Source organism: Serinus canaria, chromosome 8 (genome assembly GCF_022539315.1).
Source record: "Serinus canaria isolate serCan28SL12 chromosome 8, serCan2020, whole genome shotgun sequence".
NCBI classification, from domain to species: Eukaryota; Metazoa; Chordata; class Aves; order Passeriformes; family Fringillidae; genus Serinus; species Serinus canaria.
Window position 1 is genome coordinate 18221027 of NC_066322.1, and position 20050 is coordinate 18241076.

A 20050-nucleotide genomic window follows, 5' to 3' on the forward strand; every position below is an offset into this window, starting at 1 on the left:
CCATGTAAAGATGAGCTGTTTAGATAGTTTTTGGCACTTGAAATGCATATGTTAATTAGATGGTATTTTGGCACTGAGATGAATAAATAAGAATATATTGTGGAACTCTGATATCTACAATGGCTATGGTATATTATATAACAATTTGCCTCTGTGTACTGGAGTGGGACATTAGGTAAATATCTCTGGTTTTGGAGTTTTTTTCCTGAAGCCGAAATTTTGTATTCTGTAATTTGTTTTTCTCTTTTTCTACTTTATTTGCTGTTTCTCCTGTCCTTTTTTCTTAATTTAAAGCCTGAAGCTCTTATAAAATGCACAGAGGATGGTGAGTTGGAGAAGCCCCCTAGGCTAGGAGTTGGGTAGCCATGGCAGGTGGCTACCCAACTCCCAGCCTCTGAATTCAGAGGTGAATTCAGCTCTATACAGCTTGTTTAGCAGCCAGACTCATTGTTGTTTACTGCAGAAGAGACACCATAGCCTGGCAGGATGTGCTATCTTTTCAGGATGCATTTCCTCTTATAATCTGATGGAGCTCTCAGACATGGTGCATGCACTCCCTTTTCCTGAACTGTTACAAATAAAAAAGGGATATTTTTATTTTAGCATAGTACTGATCATACCATTTTGATTTGATCCTGACAATGGTTTACTCTATCATGAGATGTTTGTACTTGCTTCCAGTAGGATTTTGAAATCAGTTTGCCCAAACTTATTTTTTTTCACTTGTATATGTTTCCATATCTGCATTTACAGTTTGGTAAAGGCTTTGGACACTGATTCCCCAGGTGTTCAGATCTTTGCTTTATCTTTCCAACCCCTCTATTTCTTACTAGTTTCAGAGAATCCTGTTTTTGAGAGTCTGGTTCTTCTTGCAGTCTCAGAAGAGCAGTAAAACAGATGTCTGTTAGTCTAATCTGATAATAAAATCCTGTGTTCTCTAATTGAGTGGCAGCTGTATCCTGAAGACCTTTTCTTAATTAGAAGCTGAAGCCTTTTTCTAGTAAGGATAGTTTGGCAACAGAGAATGGTGTACTGCTATTTTTAACCATTCGAGTGACTTAACTATTTTCTTGGTCATTTTTTCACTATGTTTTTATTTTTATTATGTGTTGAAGTATTTTTCTAACACTTCTAACCAGACTTATTTCTTAGTAAAGGTGGTCATAACACAGGTATGTTGTTGGAACAGGTCTCAGACACCAAGTTTGTGTGTATTTGCTCATATCTATTCCTAAGCAGAACTCCTGTAGCTTCTAATGATCTCATAGATGTCAGATTGAACTTGTCAGTGCAATCTAGTAGCCAGAAATTTTGCTGACAATGAGTGGCATGAACCCTAATCTCATTTGAAGTACATTTCCACCACAGATAAGGAGTTTCAGACTGTCATTAGAACTGATAAAAGGCTGTGAGATATTTAGCATGGGTCGTGGCAAACATTAAATGATTTAACAAACACAAGGTTGTACAGCAGAAGAATGTAAAACATCCCTAAGGTCAGTGCAGATGAAATAGGCTGAAATTGCAAATTAAACCTTACGGGACATTAGGCTAATCAGCTGGGAAAAAAATGTTTTCTTGAGCTGTGTTAGAAAGCTGCTTCTGGTGCTGCTACAAAAGCCAAAACCTTGGTTTCTGCACCAAAATTTGGTCCACAAAGAGGCAGTTATTCAGGATATGGATGGTTTGAAGACTGTGATTTTGGATGCAGGCTCTGACAGAGAGATTGGGCCTGACTTTGGTACCCTCCTGCTAATCTAGACATTTCTTACCTCCAGAGCTGTGTCTGGAAAAATTGTGGCATATGCTGCTCCATGATTCCCTCACTCCATCCTGAAGGTTACACAGCAATACTAGTGTATCCCTCCATGGTTTGGGCATTTTTAACAGTTTTAGTCTTGCCGCTAGGGCTGATAATAATTCTGAAAAAAGGTTGGTATTAATGTGCTCTGACAGAGGAAGATAAGCATTTAAATGCTAACTTAAGGATTCTAGTATTCAGGCTTGAAACTGAGTAGTAAAGAGATGAAATGCTGAATCTATTACATTCTGAATATATTTTGTGTTTTAACTCCAGGCTAAAAAGGGGTTAGTATCACCAAGCTGTAGGATTAATTCACATAGCAGGTAGAAATTCGTGCTATTTTGCATAGTGAGATGGTGTAAAATACTGTGTCACCATGTAATTTGGCTACTTGGCCATGTCTCTGTGGCTACAGTCACACAGTCCATGTCTGGCAGCATCTGCCCTAGCAGTGCCTAGCTCCCACCTTCCTGAGCTCTGGTCCCATGTCTGATGAGTGCTGTGCTGGCCATCACTGGTGGGAAATTTATTTCTCACACTGGTTGCCTCAGTGAGATCCATGAAAGAAAATGGATTCAGAATCCTGTTTAATTTGCAGGATCAATTGTAACAATTTTCACCTTGTAAATGAGGAACACACTAGGTGTGTTCTGGCTTGGACTTAATAAAAACTAGATGTTTTTGTTAAGTCCAAGCCATTCTTCTTCAATTTATGCTGTCATGGCAGCTAAAGAGAGTTGCATTGATGGATTTTTTCAGTTTTGAAAAAGTAGACCTTGAATGTGTCTACTTGACATGATGACACGTGGCAAAATACTGCCTTTAGATTGTAAGTCCAACCCCTGCCTTAATACAACATGGGGTTTCTTTAAGGCTTTAGAGTGGGATGTTTAAACTGCATATCCAGGCAGAATTATATAACAGAATCTGCCTGTCCATATCATGTTCTGACTACAGTATGGAAGAAATTTGTAGTTCCTAGAAAAGGCTAGACAAAAACAAACTGTAAAATAACTTAAAGTTTTAAAGTTGGAAAGACCGAGGTAAAGAAAAGCTGCTGCAGCCAGGACTTATAAGTCAGAAAAATTCTTTATGTGTGTAGACTACGTAGGAACTTCTTTTTTGCAAAAGCAGAGAATGGATTCAGCTGCCTTTCCTACTCTAAATCATCTTTAAAATGTCATCATTTTCCGTATTCTGTGTGCATTCATTTTTTGGTATTTGAAGGAAAGGCAGTTAGCATGGAACATGGTCAAAATACCAAATCCAGTTGTCTGTAATTCCTTTAAAGGTAATCCCTCCACATTTAAGCTTTGGATTAGCCTTTTCATTTTGAATGCAGTGTTAATAGTTGAAATTATCCTTGTCTGTAACTTGATTAGTGGTTTGGCCAGATAACTGAACTTGGGCTTTTCAGTAAAGTAGAAATAATTCTTTTTTTCATTTTGTTTCTCATTAATAACCAGTATGTCATTAACCTAGAAGTGTGTCAAAGAAAATCAGTGTGGAAATCAAATCTAACTAAAAATGTTTGTTACTGACTGTGGATAACATCGATTCAGATGAAATTTTCAGTTTTACTAGCTAAGGAGTTCTTGGCTTCTTTAAGAGCTGAATGGGATCCAGGTTCTTTGACTCTTTCAGGCAGTTTGATGATTCAGTTTGTGTTTGATGGCAGCATCACTGCTGTTGCACTCGATCACTGTTCTCCCCTGCATGGTCCAAGCTGGAGGTTGTGCACCCAGACTTTCCATGTCTTGCTATGAGTTCTGAGGTTTCTGTTCTACCAGGAGCATAAGCATTCCTTTAAAATCCTGGAAGTTAGTCCTGGAATCCTGAACTTATTGATGAAAACACCAGCTCTGCAGAAAGCAGTAGTAGCTATCCAACTTTACACAGGTGTGGTAAAAGGAGGAAACTCTTTGCTTTATGGCAGAATGTAAGGACAAAGAAGAAATGTATGGAGCCTGAGTTGCAATAGAAGCAATTCACAGAAATAAGTTTTCCTGGTTGGTGTTCCTTATTTTGGTGGTGTTTTTGCCTGCCTTCCCTCCTGCTGCAGACAGTGGCTCTGCAGTCCCAGCAGGGGATTTGGCACTGTAGCCACAGGAGATCTGCCTCGTTCTGTGACCTGGTGCCAGCCAGAACAGACACAGCTGATGAGAAAATGACAATAGGAAACCGAATTACTAAGACCAGAAAAACTCATTAAAGACAGGCCTGCTGTCCACTTATTCCCATTAGCTGGCAAGTCAGCTTGTGAATTTACAGTAATTAGAAGCAAGTAATGTCTGTAGAGTAGCCCTCAAAGTTTTGGGTCCTGGATTGCTGGGAAAGACTTTCTTCTCTGTAGAAGTCTTTTCATTTAATTTTTTTCTCTGCTTCTGTATTTCTTTTTCCCTCATATGGTCATACACAGTTCCACAAGAAAAGATGGTAATGTGACAGGCAAGAAATCAGAAAGTTTGTGATTTTGATTTCTGCTGTCTTCTCCCCATTCTGTTTTCTCCTGTTATCAAAGATTCTGACAGGATTTTCTCAGTTTTTCTCGCCAAATCTAATTTGTACAATTGATTCTGCTTCAGTAAAGCCCTCTATATATTTCTTTTTGATGTCAAGTGCTAGTGAAGAGGTGCCAGAGTCTGTAACTTTCTCAGTGAAAAAATATATTTCCAGGAACACTTTCATTCTGGTCTATATTTTCTGTTATTAATATTTCAGAAATTGTAGTGAGTTATTAATTAAGAATTAATTTTAAATTTATCCCTGGGGTTAAATACCAACCTTGATTCGGCAGTTCTCTTCATCTCCAGTATGAACTCAATTAATTTAAATAATTTTGGAAATGGTGATTTTCCTAATATTTTTTTAATGTTTAAAATTAATATTTAGTTCTCAGAAGAGATTGGGAAACTTGAAGACAAAGTTGAACGTGCCAATAATGCTCTGAAAGCGGATTGGGACAGGTGGAAGCAGAACATGCAGTGGGATATGAGATCAACATTTATGAACGTGGCTGAGAATAATCTCCGTTATTATGAAGAGGTAAAACTCTTTCTCACAAAAATGTTATTTTTTCATTATTTCAGTGAAGAAGTCCATGGGTTCTCTGTAAAGAGGAATTTTTCCATTTCAGTTCAAACATTTGATAACTTTGGCATCAGTTTCTGTGGGAATAGTGGGGCAGTTATCTTTGATTTGACAGATTTCAATCAGAATATGTTTTATTGTTCCCAAGTCGTTGATCCTGAGTTCATCATCGACAGAGGGCACTCTTGTTTTACTAACCAAAACAACTTGGAACATGATTTTTGGTTCAATGTCAGCTGCTATGTTTCAGTTTGGAAACATTTTGCTGTGAGAACTTGGAAGAAGCCCTCTGGAACATTCAGACCTGTATGAGAAAAACCTTTAAATGTGATTCCATCAGATTTTTATTTTCAGCTCAAATGCCTCAGGTTATATTCTTGGTAAGAATTTCCAAGAATATATGCTAGAAAGAAGAATTTGAAAACATATAACAAAATACATTAAGCATTCTGTGAAGTTTCCTCATGGGGATCACAATGTTGATTGAAATGCGCATTTTGAAAATATCCCAGATGTCTTGAAGTTTTAAAAATAATTTCTCCTTACTTTTGGGAAAAAATGGAATGCACTGAGCCATCTATTAATCATAAATTAGTCATTTTCACAGATATATTTGGTATCTGTAACTTCAGTCCTGTAGTCTGAGCCTTTTATGGTTTGCACATTAGCCAATGGCAGTGCTCTGATTTTACAGATCATTTTGTTAAAACATAATTGAAAAGACAGAGCTCTTGATCATCAAGTCTAATTAATTAACATGCAGTCTGTGAGATGCATGGACATTGACAATCTGTTGTTACATATTAAGATCAAAATATTTTCACAAATCAGGCAGCAAGCTTTTGGCTTCCTCTAACATTGTCTTCATTTATTGATGGTCTCTGACTTCTATAGCAGCAATATGTATGTTAAAACAATGCTGCATATATTAGAATAATTTCTTTGTGAATGATTAGCTAAAATATAAAAATAATTATTTGGTTCCCGTCTAGAAATGTTTTTTTTACTGAATTAGAAGTTTAATCTAATCCTGAGCACCAAAGCACATATTGTACATGAAATTACTGTTCTTAAGCCACAAACTGTAGAAAATTATTCAGCTGTCTCTGTAATTGCCAGAGGTTCTTCTTAAATAGCCTCTGAAATACCAGACAACTTGGTTCATACTGAGGCACAATCTTTTGTTGGTGCTTTTCTTGAATAATGAAATCTTCATTAAATGTTTTTGCTGTTACATCTTTGTAGACCTACATTTTAGAAAAAGCACCTTATCTTTGTACAGCAGTTGCAATAATAAGTAACATTGTACTAACTCTATCACTCCTTGTTTGCAAAGTAAGAGCTTACCAATTTCTTTCTGTTTTATCAGAAAATCATTATCTAATCATGATATTCAAAAGAACTTGATAAATTTAATATTTTGGTTGGGAGTTTTCCTCTAAAAATTGTTTATTTAAGACCCGTGGTTAATGGTGATGGTTAATTATTAGAGAAGTGATTACTGATTAATGTCAGAGGCCTGTGTATCTCGAACTACAAGTGTGTACTCCAGAAAGCAGCAGGAAAAAAAGCTCTGGCATCTGCTCCTGCTGTTTGGGAGTAAAACTTCAGGAAGGGAATGTCAAGAACCTGAGAAGCAGAATATTATTTTTATGCTTTCAGTAGGAAAGAGAGTCCAACCTTAAATGTAATAGTTTGAGTCTGACTCGTTAAACTCATGCACAAACACAGTGTCTGTTACAGTGCTTTTTGCTTGTTCAGTTATTAGCATTCTTTCACATGTCTGAAGTTACTCATTCAGACTTTTGATGCACCATTTGATGCTTACTAAGCCTTTTCTTGCTGTAACATCCCTCATGTTATTTCCTGCCTTTTCTCTTCCCCAAAGTATGATCTGTGCATTTTCCCAGGCATAATGGATGTTATGAATGTGATTCAGTCACCCAGTTCTTCTGTCCAGCTCCTATGAGGAATCATCTCCTGCTTTCTAACTTAGTGACTACCTGCTTCTCATCCTTTCCCAAACTTCCTCCACCCCTCAGTTAAACTATTTGTGCCTCTCCATGAGCAGTGTCCCATTCTCTTCTCTATAGCAGCATTTCACTGTGCTTCTCATTATTCCCCTTGCTAACTGTATTTCCCAGGCACACAACCGAAGGACGAGTCATTCTGTTCACAGTCATTCTCTGCAGCCCTTATATTTTGGGAACCACAAAGTACTGAGAGAAAGGCAATCTTGTATTTTCTGATGGCTGCTGCAGTAGAGAATGCAGCCCTTCGAAACTGTATAAACCCAAGCCATTGTGGTCAAAAACAGCCCAGCAGCATGTCAAAATACACTAGAATTTCCAAAATGTCATTTCATCTTTGTCACAATGGGAAAGAATATGACCTTATGTTTGTTTGGATTTTACCTTAATTGTAGTTGCCTAAGGATTGTGTTGTCAACTTGTCAAGCATCACTTAGCTAGCAAAAAAGAATATCTCTTCCTTAAGCTGAATTAATGTTCACATAAAATAAATGTTACTCTAAAGTGTTACCTGTAATTATGTTTCTCCAGATTTACAATTTAAAAGTTATTGTTGTAGTCTTCCAGTTCACTGGCTATCTGCATTTATTAAACTTGGATAAGAAGTGTTCCTTTGTTTCTACAGCTGTTTTGTGTCTCTCCATGCTGTGGTAACAACGACGTGACTGAAAGCTCAGTGTGGCAGATTTACAGGGTGCTCCTGTGCAGGCCTGTGAAAATGAAAGCTTTTAAAGTGATAATGTGCAAGCTTTGTTATAATATATTTAAAATAATTTAGGAGCTAAGAATTACCATGACTGACCAATCATTTGGTATTCCTGTCGCTGCTCTCAGTGGTTCATACAGTTCTGTACTTCCTTTCCTGTGGAAGAGAGTTGAATGCATCCTTAAGTCTCTCTGTATTCCACAAAGTCTTAAATCCAAAATAATATTGTACTTACAATGACAGTAAACGCATTGCTAGAATAAGGAGGACTTTCTGAAACAAAATGAAAAGGTTTTAGTTTTTAAAAGTTCATCAATTTACTCCTATTTCTGAAGTAAATAGCATTGATTCAGCATCGGTGTTAACACCGTACTATTTATTTTACTCCTTTTCATTGGGCCTTAGGCATGACACCATTGTCTGACAGCTTAGTCCAGAAGAGGGATCCGCCAAACAGCTGGAATCACAAACTGTCCACAGGGTGGAGCTTTCATCTGAGAAACTGAGTGTCACCATGAATATTTGCATTAATTTAGAAATAGATATTCTAAAGATGCAGCACCACTAAATCCAAAGCAGGATACAGAATTAATGGTGGTGCTGGCAGTGTTTCTTAGCTGGCAGGTTTGAAGTGTCTTTGCTGCAGACTAGCAGAACCAAACCAGGCATTGTTGAACTCTGGCTTCAAAGAATAGAAGCAATTAAACATATGCTAAATTTTTCACTTTTTCTCATGTGTTTAGTATAGTTAGTACATATACAGACAATGAATTTTGGTAACTTATTCTTTTCAGAAAAACTACCAGAATAAGTGGCTCGGTTTTATAGCCCAACCCAAAGACTAATTATACATTGCAAATCCAGAAAATATACCAGAGTCTGTATTTCCACTGCTTGTTGGGTACTCAAGGAAATGCAAACAGATTGGTGTTTTTTGCTAAAATGGGACAATAGTTAGTTTTGGCATTGAAAGAATCTGTTTTTTCTTGAGCATGTATGAACCTTTTTTTTAAGCATAGCTTTTGGTTTTGTTTATCTCATGTGAAATGAATCCTGTTAAACCCTTGCATCTTAATTAGAAAATCAGTTACCTTTGATATAGTCAGAGTCTTGTTGGTATTGGCACACCCTGCTATTTTTTCAAAAATAGAAATAATTTCCTGATTTTCTTAAGTGTTTCAAGCACAATTTAGTATATTTCTGTGGCCTACATTGTTGTACAGGCATAAATTGATCCAAAAGATTCATTAGGGCAAAGCAATACTTGTTCCCCATTACAGCAACTTCCCTCTAACTCCAAAGCCCTTATGTACCTCTCAGTCTTGTAAAAGCTGTAGAAAAATAGATGAGATTTGTTATTTGCCCTAGAGCCTCTGTAGTGATGCATTTAAGCAGCCATTTGGTCATGTAGCAGAAAGTTGGCTGCTCCTGTGCATTGATCACATCCTACCTTAGCCACGCCTGGGAGTTCAGCTACCAAACTTCATGAGATTTTCAAAAGCTCCCCCATCTGAGCCCATTTTTTCCTGTGCATGTTGTTTCAAAGGCAGATCCATCTTTAAACCTTCATTCACTTTAACCTTTAAAATTTTTTAAAAATAATTTCAGGAAATGTTTTTTGGAGTGAGAATTACTGTTTCTGTGTGGTCTAGTTTTTGTTCCCCTGCACACAGAAATCAAGAAAATACTTTCTGTCTCTCTCAGACACAAACAAGACTTCATTTTCAGATTCTGCTCCAAAAAATCCATCATAAGGTCTGTTTTTAAGGTATCAGCCACGGATAACTGGGAACTGGAACAGAAACACTCATGGCATATGACACACTTCTTCTGCTAGCATCCTTACTACATGTTCTATTGTTATAGCTCCTTTTTCATTAAATATGCTATTGTACTACATGAAAAACTTTTGGCTGCTTTTTCTAAGAATGATGTTGCAGAGTAGATATGTGTCCTCCAGTAGAAATCAGAATATTTTAGGTAAAGTAGCCTTATTTAAGTTCTTGCTATTTCATTTTGTCTATTTAGGCTTTTTTATGTTTTCTATTGGGCTTTCACGAGTAACTGGATTATGAATTTCAATCCTGTGCAAACACATTTAATTTCCTCAGTTTGGATTTCCTGGGGTTTTTTTCCTTCCTGTCTCCTTTGTGAAAACTGGCTGATCCTCTATTTTGATCTCCATTTTCAACCTCCCAGGAGAATGGAGTAAAATCATTTGGTAATAATGTTGAAGTATACATCACTAACAAAATGTCGTTTATGCAGTTCATAATGTGCTGCACAATGTGAAAAGCTTGAGCCTAAGGCACAAGGACCTAGTTTTGTTTTGGTGTGGTTAATTATAAAATTTGTCAGCTGTAGGAGCACTGTGATGTCTGACAGTGAAATGAGCCACCATTGCTCCTACATTTTGAAAAATGTGTTTTCGTTATATAAACAGGGATAAATTATAAGCTGAATAACTTGTGTGGAAAAAATGCTTTGCATCTTTGTCTGGACAGACTTCAGTAGATCATATCTATCTGGTTAAGCAATGTATGGTGATTGCATTTTAACATGTGCAGCTTGGCTCAGTGTTGGAAAGATAACACAAAGCCATTTTTACATTGCAGACAATGCTGATACATGTATTTTAATTCACATTACTGAAATTACAGAATAACATAACTTGGATTTATGTGGTAATTTAATTAAACTGTGGTTCAGAAAAAAAACCTGTCATTGCCAATGAAAAACTCTACAAGAAAAAGTGATGTTTTTTTGTACCACCTAGAAAAAGCTTAGAAAAACAGCTGTGCCTTGCAGCTTTCTAGGATGGTGATCCAGGCTGGGCTCTAACAAACAGAAATTGAAGAGTTTGAGTGCCACAGTGAAGACACATGGGTAGCAGCTGCCTCACTGACATTTCAAAACCAAGAGGTCACATTCCAGCTCAAACCTCTCAGATAGATTGAGCTGCCACAGCATCACATGAAGTAGGGGAGAATCTAATGATCAGACTTTAAGGCTTTATACAAAAGGTCAAAAAAGACCTTTTAAATCAGAAATCAGTTTTCAACACTTGTAGTTCACTGTTCAGGCTGGCAGTATCTTCACTGTTTCTCCCTGGGGTACCATTTCAAAATAATATTTCTCCAAAAAGTCAATGAAAAAAGCAGATTTCCACATGAATCTTACCCTGTCAGTCCTGTCTTTTCACAGTAATTCAGACCTTAGATACACTCTGAACAGTAGCATAATGTTGTGTGCAAGAGCAGCAGAAGTTACTTGGGGCTTTTGTCAGCAAGATCTGAAGAGAAAGACTGGGGCAGTAAATTCATGGTATCCATAGTCTAGGGGACAAAATGTGAACAACAGGAATGATCTCGTGCCTGATAATAGCCAAAAACCTGTGCAAAAAGAAGCCAGGCTTTTTCTTTGTAATCTTTTAGATCAGTTGGCTGTTTTAACTGCTCTCATTTTCTTGCAGACCCACTTGTTCTACTTTCTTATGTCTTTAGAGACAAAGCTACTGCTTGTTTTTTTCTTTTTCTTGTTACTTTTTGTCACCCTTAATTTTATGGGTTCCCCTGGTTCTGTATCCTTGTATCATGGATTCCCCCAGCTCCAGTCATCCTGTGTGTATTCTTTGTTTTTCTCTTTGAGCTTATATTTAACATTATCAGATCCTCCCACTCATCTGCTTACACACAGACATGCAGTTATACCAGGACCTAGCTCTTCAGTGTAGTATGATTAAATCTCCATATTTCATGGCAGAGTTTGGAAATCATTCACAAGAAATGTCTAATGGAGTTAGGTGGCTGCAAGTTCAAGCAGGGTCATTTTCATGTCTCCTAAGCAATGACAGATGGCTACAAGGTGTTTCAATGCACTGGGCTTAGCAGGTTGCTGTGGCTTGAATAGTTGATGGCAAAAGATTTCAGTTAGGAAATAACACTGTTTTCAGGGGACTGATTTAATTCAAAGTTCAGGTAAATTGAGTGTGCTGTCCAGGTTTTAATATATGTTTCCTGGGAAATTTCAGAAGACTTATTTATGGTGCATAATAAAGATTCTTCATGGAAAAAAAACTGTGTAGAGGAAGTAGTAAATCAGCTGCATTGTCAAGAACAATAGGTATGAATGTATAAGTCAAAATTTTGTAAGAACATTTCCATTTCAAGGGCTTTTTTTCAATAGCATCCGAACAAGGAAATTACTGCAGCAATTTGCCTGTCCTGTTCTACTGACAGACTTAAAATAGTAGAAACCTGGTGCTTTGGGTAACAAGCATCAACTCACTGCAGGTTACCTTGTGACATGGCTCTCAACAATAATTTATGATTTAGAATGGCTTGCCAAGCTGCCAACACTCATTTAAGCTAAATTGAACCAAAGTAATTGGGGGGTTTTGTTGGTTTTCTGATTTTTTCATTTTACTGCCTGCAGAACTGATGCTTCAGATTAAAAAAAATAGTTTTTACAATTGTAAATACATTTTTCCATAAGGCAAGAAACACCATTTGTAAGGATAACAATTTCCCTACTACCAGCCTCTGCCTTTCTGGTTCTATTTCTTTCCCATTACTCTGGGGAAAAATGAATTCTCTCCTTATTTAGAAAAAAAAATGGTTTCATTTAACTTGGAAGGAAAATTGGGTATACATTAGGAATCCACAGAGATTACAAGGGAACGGTGCCTGACAATGTGCTTTCTATTTGGAAGAGAACTTTGCCTGTAACTAAAGGAAGAGATTAAAGAAGAGCATAATTAATGTTAGCATCTTCCATGCTACAACATACAATTACAGTGCTCACAGTGTGTGCCTGTCATTATGTAAAATTGACCTTTACAGCTCACTCAGCATATTAGCTAACATTTTGCATATACTGAGCTGCCTAGGAAACCGTATTTTGCTTTTACCATGGTCCTACAAAAGCAGCTTGTGACAATGTGTGTGTATTCTGCTATGGTTTTTTTATTCTTTTTCTCCTTGGCTAACAGTTCACAGAAATCTCTCTGCTGTACTCATATCTATGTGTTTGGTTTTTTTAAGTGCCTTGCTACGTGGGAGTCCTTCCTAGCATCTCAAACAGTGGATCTTCATGTGGATGAAGATTCTGAAGACAGGCCTTGAGTAATATTTCTGCTTGATCTCTGCCTTTTCCATGCAGTTTCTCCCAACCAAAGTGCTTTATATGAGATCAGATTCATTATTAAATTTAACTGTTAAAATCAGTGAAATGCAGGAAACCAGCTTATTGTGCACTCAGGTATTCTAGTCCTGAAATACATTTTAAAACATGCTATATATTGCTTTATATTGCTTAGCTCTGATTTTACATATTTTTATGCATTTGCATACAATTTTTTTCATAAATATTGTGTAATTTTGATATAAAGTATTTTAAATATGTAAAAACAGCTCAATTTTAATAAAAAGTTGAATAAGGAAAGTTTGTCATCAGTCTGTATCCTTGTCTTTTTTAGAATTATTTTGGTATTTTGGTATTTTAGCATGCTTCTTAGATTCTCTTTCTTGAGTAATTTCTTGTACTTACAGAATTATGTCATGTAGTCCTCAAGGACTAGTACTTTAGTATTATTTTAATAGATCTTTCTAGTTGCCCAATGGCAGCGTAGGACATAAAGATGCCAAACATGTTCTGTGAGATTATTGCTGCTTTAAAGTGTTGATAATTTAGTTTTCAGTTTGTATTATTTAGATGTTTATTAGACATCTTCAATTTGACATTTTTTATAGGATAAAGAAAAAAGTGAGTTCATGAAACAGACTGTACAGTGATACCATTAGTCACAGCACTGATCCTGCCAACACAAGAACTTCCATTTGGAGATTGCAGGGTGAAACCTGCTCCCATGGCCGACACTCCTGTAATCCTCACCTTCTTTCCTCTTTAGATAATCAGTGTGGAAGAGGAGGGGTTAAGAAAATAAGAGGTTTGCATTAAAATGATCAGCTGATTCACGCACGCAATATGCAATAAAGTCCCGTCACTGCATTCGTCCACCCAGTAGGTCCTCCAGTCTGCAGCTGTAGTTTCTGCAGTTCTCTCTGGTGGTTAAGGCCTGAGAAAGCCACAGGCTTTATGTGGAAAGAATGAGGTCCAGGAATCAGAGAGCCTAACCAGCTCTCTGGCCTTGCAGAAGAGCAGGCCTTCAGCCATCACCTGCACCTTTTGTGGTGGCATTTTGTGAGCTTGCTCTGGTCAGTGTTCTCATGGCTGCAGGGGATAATTCCAGAGCACGTGGCTGCTGCTCTTGGGTGGCTGTGGACCTGTCTAAGCTGGGCAAGGATTTTGTGGCTTTGATCTTAAAAAATAAGACCTGGAATACCGGCATGACCTTTTCAGCAATGCTAGGAAAAGTTCTCTCATGCTGCCCCCATGAAGTAGCAGTGAAAGCTCAGCTCTCTTTTTTTCATCTATGAAGTGTCAGTTAAGGTGCTCCTGAAATCCTGCCAGGGGCATCAATCTCTCCCAATGTGGACAGCTCCCCGTGCAGAGGCGAGGCTGTGCTCAGAGGGCAGGGCAGTGCTGAAGGGCTGTGCCTCACAGGCTCTTCTCCAGCCATGCTGGCAGTGGATCCTTGCAGGAGGAAGGGAAGAACAACGTGGCTGGACTGTGCTCTTTTCCCACTGTACCTTCCTGATGCTTTTTTTTAGCATCAGAACTTCTATCAATACTATCAATATGCTTAATAGCCTTAATGGCTTTCCCTTTCTTTTTTATTTTTTTCATCTAAATTCATAGGATTTACCATGATGAATATCAATGAATTCCACAACTTAATTTGTAGGAAAAATCAATTAATTTTGTGATCTCCTGAACTAGCTGCCCAACAACTTCAGGTAACACCTGGCTGTTAAATTGTGAGAAGAGATGAGCAACTCTTTCCTATTTCTCTTCCCTGTGCCACTCAAGAATTTACAGACCTCTAGGATATTTTCCAAGTATTGCCTGTTTTCCCAGAGGAAAAGCCATAGCTTAACACCATATTGTACAAAAGGCACTTCACATCTGTGCTCATTGTTACTGCTTTTCTCTGTATTTTCTAGTTCCGCTGCAACCAGTGTTCAAAATGCAGACACACCAGAAATGTACATGTTGTCATAATTATGCTTTGATTTTTGTTATCATATTCCTAATTTATTTTTTGAAGTACCACTGAATGCTGAGCTGCCATTCCACAAAACTGTCCACAGAGTTCTTCTGAAGGTTACTGAATAATTTAATATCCATCAGTGGGTATATATAGAAGAATTGGCTTTTCCCCAGTGAGCATTTATTTGCATTTATTAATACTCAATTTAGCCTGCTGTTTTTAGCTCCTAATTGCTCTGTAATGTACAGTTCTATAAACAGGATTGCAACAAGACAGACAGCAGTAACACACTGAATACCAGATAGGTGGAGGTTCAAGAAGAAATACACTCCTGCCACAAGCTGAACCTAGAACCTTTTATTTCTATTAGCCTTTTCTTCATGTGTGACTTTTTGCTAAAGCAGGGAGACTCTCAGTACAGATGATCCTCATCCCTATCCAGAATATCTAATACAGAATAGCAGTACTGGGTCAACCTGGCAAGTCTCAGCCAGGTTCTTATAACCAAACTGAAAAAACCCACCTGGTTAAAATGCAGAGATGCCAATAGAAGACATCCCCTATTTTTCCCCTTTCTATAATGGCTGTAAAGGCACTTCAGGCCCTGCTTGCTGCTCATGCACTGAGCACCTGGTCCAGGTTTAATAAGGACTTTTACAGCCATGCTAGGACAGAGTGCACAGTGCCTGGCCTGAGGAGGTGACACAGAGCAGGGCTGGGAGCCAGGCACACCCTGGGCAAGGACAATCCCTGTCTCCTGGCCACCCCACTGCCCAGAGATGCTGAGGAGCAAAAGGAGGAACTGCACTTTGTCTCTTACTCAGATTCTGGGAGTGGTAAAAAGATAACTGGCATCTGTCACTTGGATTGCAATCTAGACATAGATTTCAGAAAATAGAAAATCAGAAAATAGGACGGAAGGAAAAGAATACCTTGGATACAATTAGAAGGATACTTGCTTTCATGGTTTAAATTATATTTAGCTTAGTTTTTAACACTTAACTTGAAATGGTCCTACATTATATGGGTTGCTACCTACACTGAATCTGTATGTAAAGTTTGTGAGGGTTGCCATGAGAACTGGCTTCCATGCCTGGAAAATCATCTGCAATTTGATAAAGCTCATCAATGATATTGCTATACATGTTCATTTGCCCTTAGAAGCGTTTGTCTTCTGGAAGACCTTTATGGAAAAAAGTACTTTTTCATGTCTGCTTTGTAATATGTCATCTCATTTATCAAAAGTATTTATTCAGAACAAATACACTGCAGAGTTTTGAAGATTATTCTTTGGAGTCCCTCTCCAATAACATGAATCCAGATGTTAGATTATTCTAATTCATTTTTTGTGATATAGATATTTTACTAATTTACTGGTATTAATTTTAGTTTTAAAAAATGCAAAATCAGAGCAGAAATTAATCGCTGGGTATTTCTAAGCATTCAAATGTATTTATATGGTGTTTTTTGTGTTTCTGGGTTTGTTCATTCATTCTGAGATACCTGAACATTCCCATGCTGTGATCCATGGACATTAATGAAGAGACCGAAGACTGTCTCCCAACTGATCAACATTCAGATTATTAACAGCATTTGGGGAGAATTTGCTCATTGAAAAGAAACAGAAGCAGAAAACTATAATCACTATCTAGACTTACTCCTATATTGGCACTCACCACAGTCTTTCTGCCACCTTTTTTCTAAAAGGTTGGAAGGTGATTTTTGGGGGGAGGGGGCAGCATTTTCCATTGTTCCATTCAATTTATCTCAGCTGTTCTTCAGCAGTGGCAATGTATTTAGAAGGGAAGCAATAAAAATCTTAATTATAGTGCTGTAGAAAACAGTTACAAATGCATATTCTACTGCTACATGTTCTTCAGAAGAATGTAATCAATTCACACTGTTTTTGAATGATGTTTCATATTGTCATCTTGTAAACAGATCTTAAAATAGCAAGTTTATAAAGAAAGCTAAATCTCTGTAATTATGAAAGCTTTTCTTTTTTCCCAGTTAATCCTAAAAGAAAAGGTGGAGGCTGGAGGTGCAACAGCTTTGATTTTGAACCCCCTACTGAAGTAAAAGAATGCTAATAATTTGAAAATGGGTTTGGGGTTTTTTTTAAGAAAAATGTAGAGCCATGAAACAACATACACAGCTAAATGTGGTATGTCAGAGATGAACTTAAAACGGTGTTTCTGTAATGCCACATCACCGTGACTTTGTTAATGTAGTGAACAGTAACAGATTGGCTTGGATTTCAGTTAGAAACATGAAAACAGAGTTGACAGAGTTCAGCCTTTACAGAATTTGTTTTGTCCTGTATTATAAAACTAGTGGCCAGTGGCTCCTGATCTACACCGTGAGGACCTGTTGAAAGCTCAGATCTCTTGAGAATTGAAGTGTAATCTCGGGTTTTAAACACACCACCGAGGCTGATAATGTACTATCCGTGCAAAACGTAACTAACGTTTCATTACAACAGTTCTCTAGAAAAGCTGCAAATCCCATGTCATGGAGATGGAACTATCCAGAGTATATTTCATTTTTTGGGGTGAACTTCAAAGAAGCTGCAATCAATGGATAAATCACAGTTGTAACAGCTCTGTTTCAGTATCTGTAGCAAGGTAATTACTATTGCCTAGTGAAAAAAAGGAACCTGAAAGAAGTCCAAGGGAGTTACACCAGCTCTCTGCTCGTCCCCTTTGCAGAGACATGTCCAGTGTACGCAGGGGCTGAGCATTGGTGAACATGGAATATTCTATCCACAAGCCAGTGGCACAAAGGTGCCATTGAACCAACTTTTGGTTGCTGATGCAGAGCTCTATTTTTGATTTTAAGTCCCTCTCTCCTTTGGCACTTACCAGCAAGCTTGAGCAGAGCTGACAAAAAGCTGATCAACAAGCTGAGAGTTTCCATACTGGCTGCATATGAGTGTCATTTGCTGTAGCAAGAGCTTCTCATCTTGAACTCCCATGTCAAAACTTCTGCTGAGGCTCCCTGTCCATCTTATCTAACATTTCCTTGCAAGGATATGTTCATAATATTTTAATGACTAGGAAAAGAAGGTGTGCCTGTTTGGGGGATACTATGTATTTTTAAACGGTAAATTATTGTTCCAAAGTGATCACTACTAGAACACACTATACATTGCTTCGCCTTATCTCTGGAAGCTGCTTAGGACACGGTGATATCCCCACCCTGTGGCAGAGGGCAAGAAAAGCTTCTCAGTTTCCTAAGACTTCAACAAAATACACATAGTAGGAAGGAGAAAGGCTGTCAAGTCTCTTGGCCTTTTCTGTTTCCTAAGTTTTATCATGTACTTCTGCAGCATATGGGTGTAACTAATTACATTTTCTGAGCAGATGTGCAAGAGATAGATTGATATGCCAAGGCTGGTAAATGTCCAATGAGGAGGCGACTGGTGTGCCCATGACAGATTTTGTAAATGAGACATTTACAGAAATGATGAACGTAAAACATTTCATCTTAATATGTAACTCCTGAGGTTAAAAGAAGACCGAGTCCATTGTCAATAGGGAAAAACTGTGTAACATGCCCCCATTTCTACTTTAGAAAAAAAAATTTGTTTCAAAATCTGTTTGGAATATGATGGAGTTTTTTTAAGCTGCTTTCTTCTCTCCTATTTTCTATTTACTGTTGTAAAAGAGAGGTCAATAGGAACGCATTTGGAAGAAAAAGAAGGTTGAATTCCTCTCTCACATAAAAATAGGATTTAAAAAAAGGGGTTTTTTGAATATTAAAATGAAGAGTCAACTGATAAGACTAATGAGAATCTGTACACACTACATCTGAGCAGAAGAGCAAACCTGGAATTAATGCTGTTGCTCCTCAACACAGTATGTCAAAGCAGATTTGACTGACCATTCAGACATGATCAGTGGCAGAGCAGCTAAAGCTGCTGAAAGTGTACCCAAAGCATAATAAAAGCCTTATGGATTCTGTCCTTAAAAAATACACAGTGCTGTTCTCCTACTTCAGTATGAAGCGGTAGAAAAGTCACTTTGCAAAATAAATAAGACATTGTTTGATATTAAAAATGGCATTTTTCTGCATTTCAGCCCTTTTATAAATTAGTACCTCTGATCATGTAACTCCCTTAGCTAGATCTAGATATGTTCCTACCTGGCTGACTCTAGGGTGTCTTCTTTTGTTTCCCTCATTTTGTTTTTAGACAGAGATAAAGGAAGTTTGGGAAGTTTGTGTATTCTCTATAGGGAAAGAACTAAAGAGGAAGAGTATTTTGCCTCTTGAAGTGACTCAGAGCTGCCACCCTTTTTATTTCCCCCTCTTAAGTCTCTTCATTATTATTCACATATCTCAAATCTTTGTATTCACCTTCTCCAATTTTCAGGTGCTTTTCCTTCGTAGTTAATTTTTTTCTTCATTTCAAAATTCTTCATTTCCCTCTGACACCATGTAATATTTATTACATCAGTGCTAAAGCTGCATGAATAATTCATCAACTATTTTGCTTCTTTTCCTATTCAAGTATGGCCCATAATAATTCACTTGAAATATTCACTATTTGAAATGTGTCACTGAATAAGTTTTGCAAATAATTCTTGGTTTGTGTATTGTTCAGAGGTGCAACCAGAAACCCAAGTGGCAAAATCTCAACTTTCATCCAACCATCCCTGATGGAAGCTCTTCTTCCTGTGTGGTGTTTAGTGCATTTGCTGAAAATATCCATACTTGCAAGTGGCTTCTTGAAAATGCTCCTCGAGGGTCACTTAATAACTTCTGATATGGAATAGAATACCCACCAAATAAGTGAATATTTTTTACATTGCTTGGAAAGGAAGGACATGAGAGTCAGTAGGCTGCTGTGCTCTCTTCATTCGCTTACTGCCTTTGCTCCTCAGCACCATCAAACTGCACAAGTTACACATTTCTTAAAAGTACATATGATTTACATTCTTCTCTGTGAGGGTGGTGAGGCCCTGGAACAGGTTGCCCAAAGTTGTGGATGCCCCAGTCCTGGAAGTGTTCCAGGCCAGGTTGGATGGGAACCATGATCTGCTGGAAGGTGTCCCTGCCCACGTAGGGGAGCTGGAACTAGATGAGCTCTAAGGTTTCTTCCAACCCAAACCATCCTATGGCTCTATAATTCTGCATAGCCAGAGACAGCACTGATAACAAGAGCAACAACAGAGCCGGGGTTTCCCTTGCAGCACTGATCCTGGGCTGAAGACATGCACACCAAAGGCTTCATTTATATTCAGCTGTATAGTTGTCAGCCACCCCAGGCTGCCTGAGTGTTCTGACCTCTCTCTGTTTACATGGAGAGG

General features: G+C 37.8%; 1 protein-coding gene across 2 annotated transcripts in view; it reads left to right on the forward strand.

Moving 5' to 3' along the window:
• The window catches only part of SNX7 (sorting nexin 7), a 29330-nt gene extending 16264 nt beyond the window's left edge, over positions 1–13066 (forward strand). Inside the window, exons 8-9 of one of the 2 annotated variants that reach the window (XM_030226264.2) lie at positions 4697–4849; positions 12673–13066. In XM_030226264.2, the coding sequence (XP_030082124.1) occupies positions 4697–4849; positions 12673–12753 (234 nt within the window). In that variant the 3' untranslated portion in view covers positions 12754–13066. The remainder of the gene's footprint in view (positions 1–4696; positions 4850–12672) is intronic. The other variant, XM_050977495.1, reaches the window with a different exon arrangement.
• The last annotated feature ends 6984 nt before the right edge of the window (positions 13067–20050 follow it).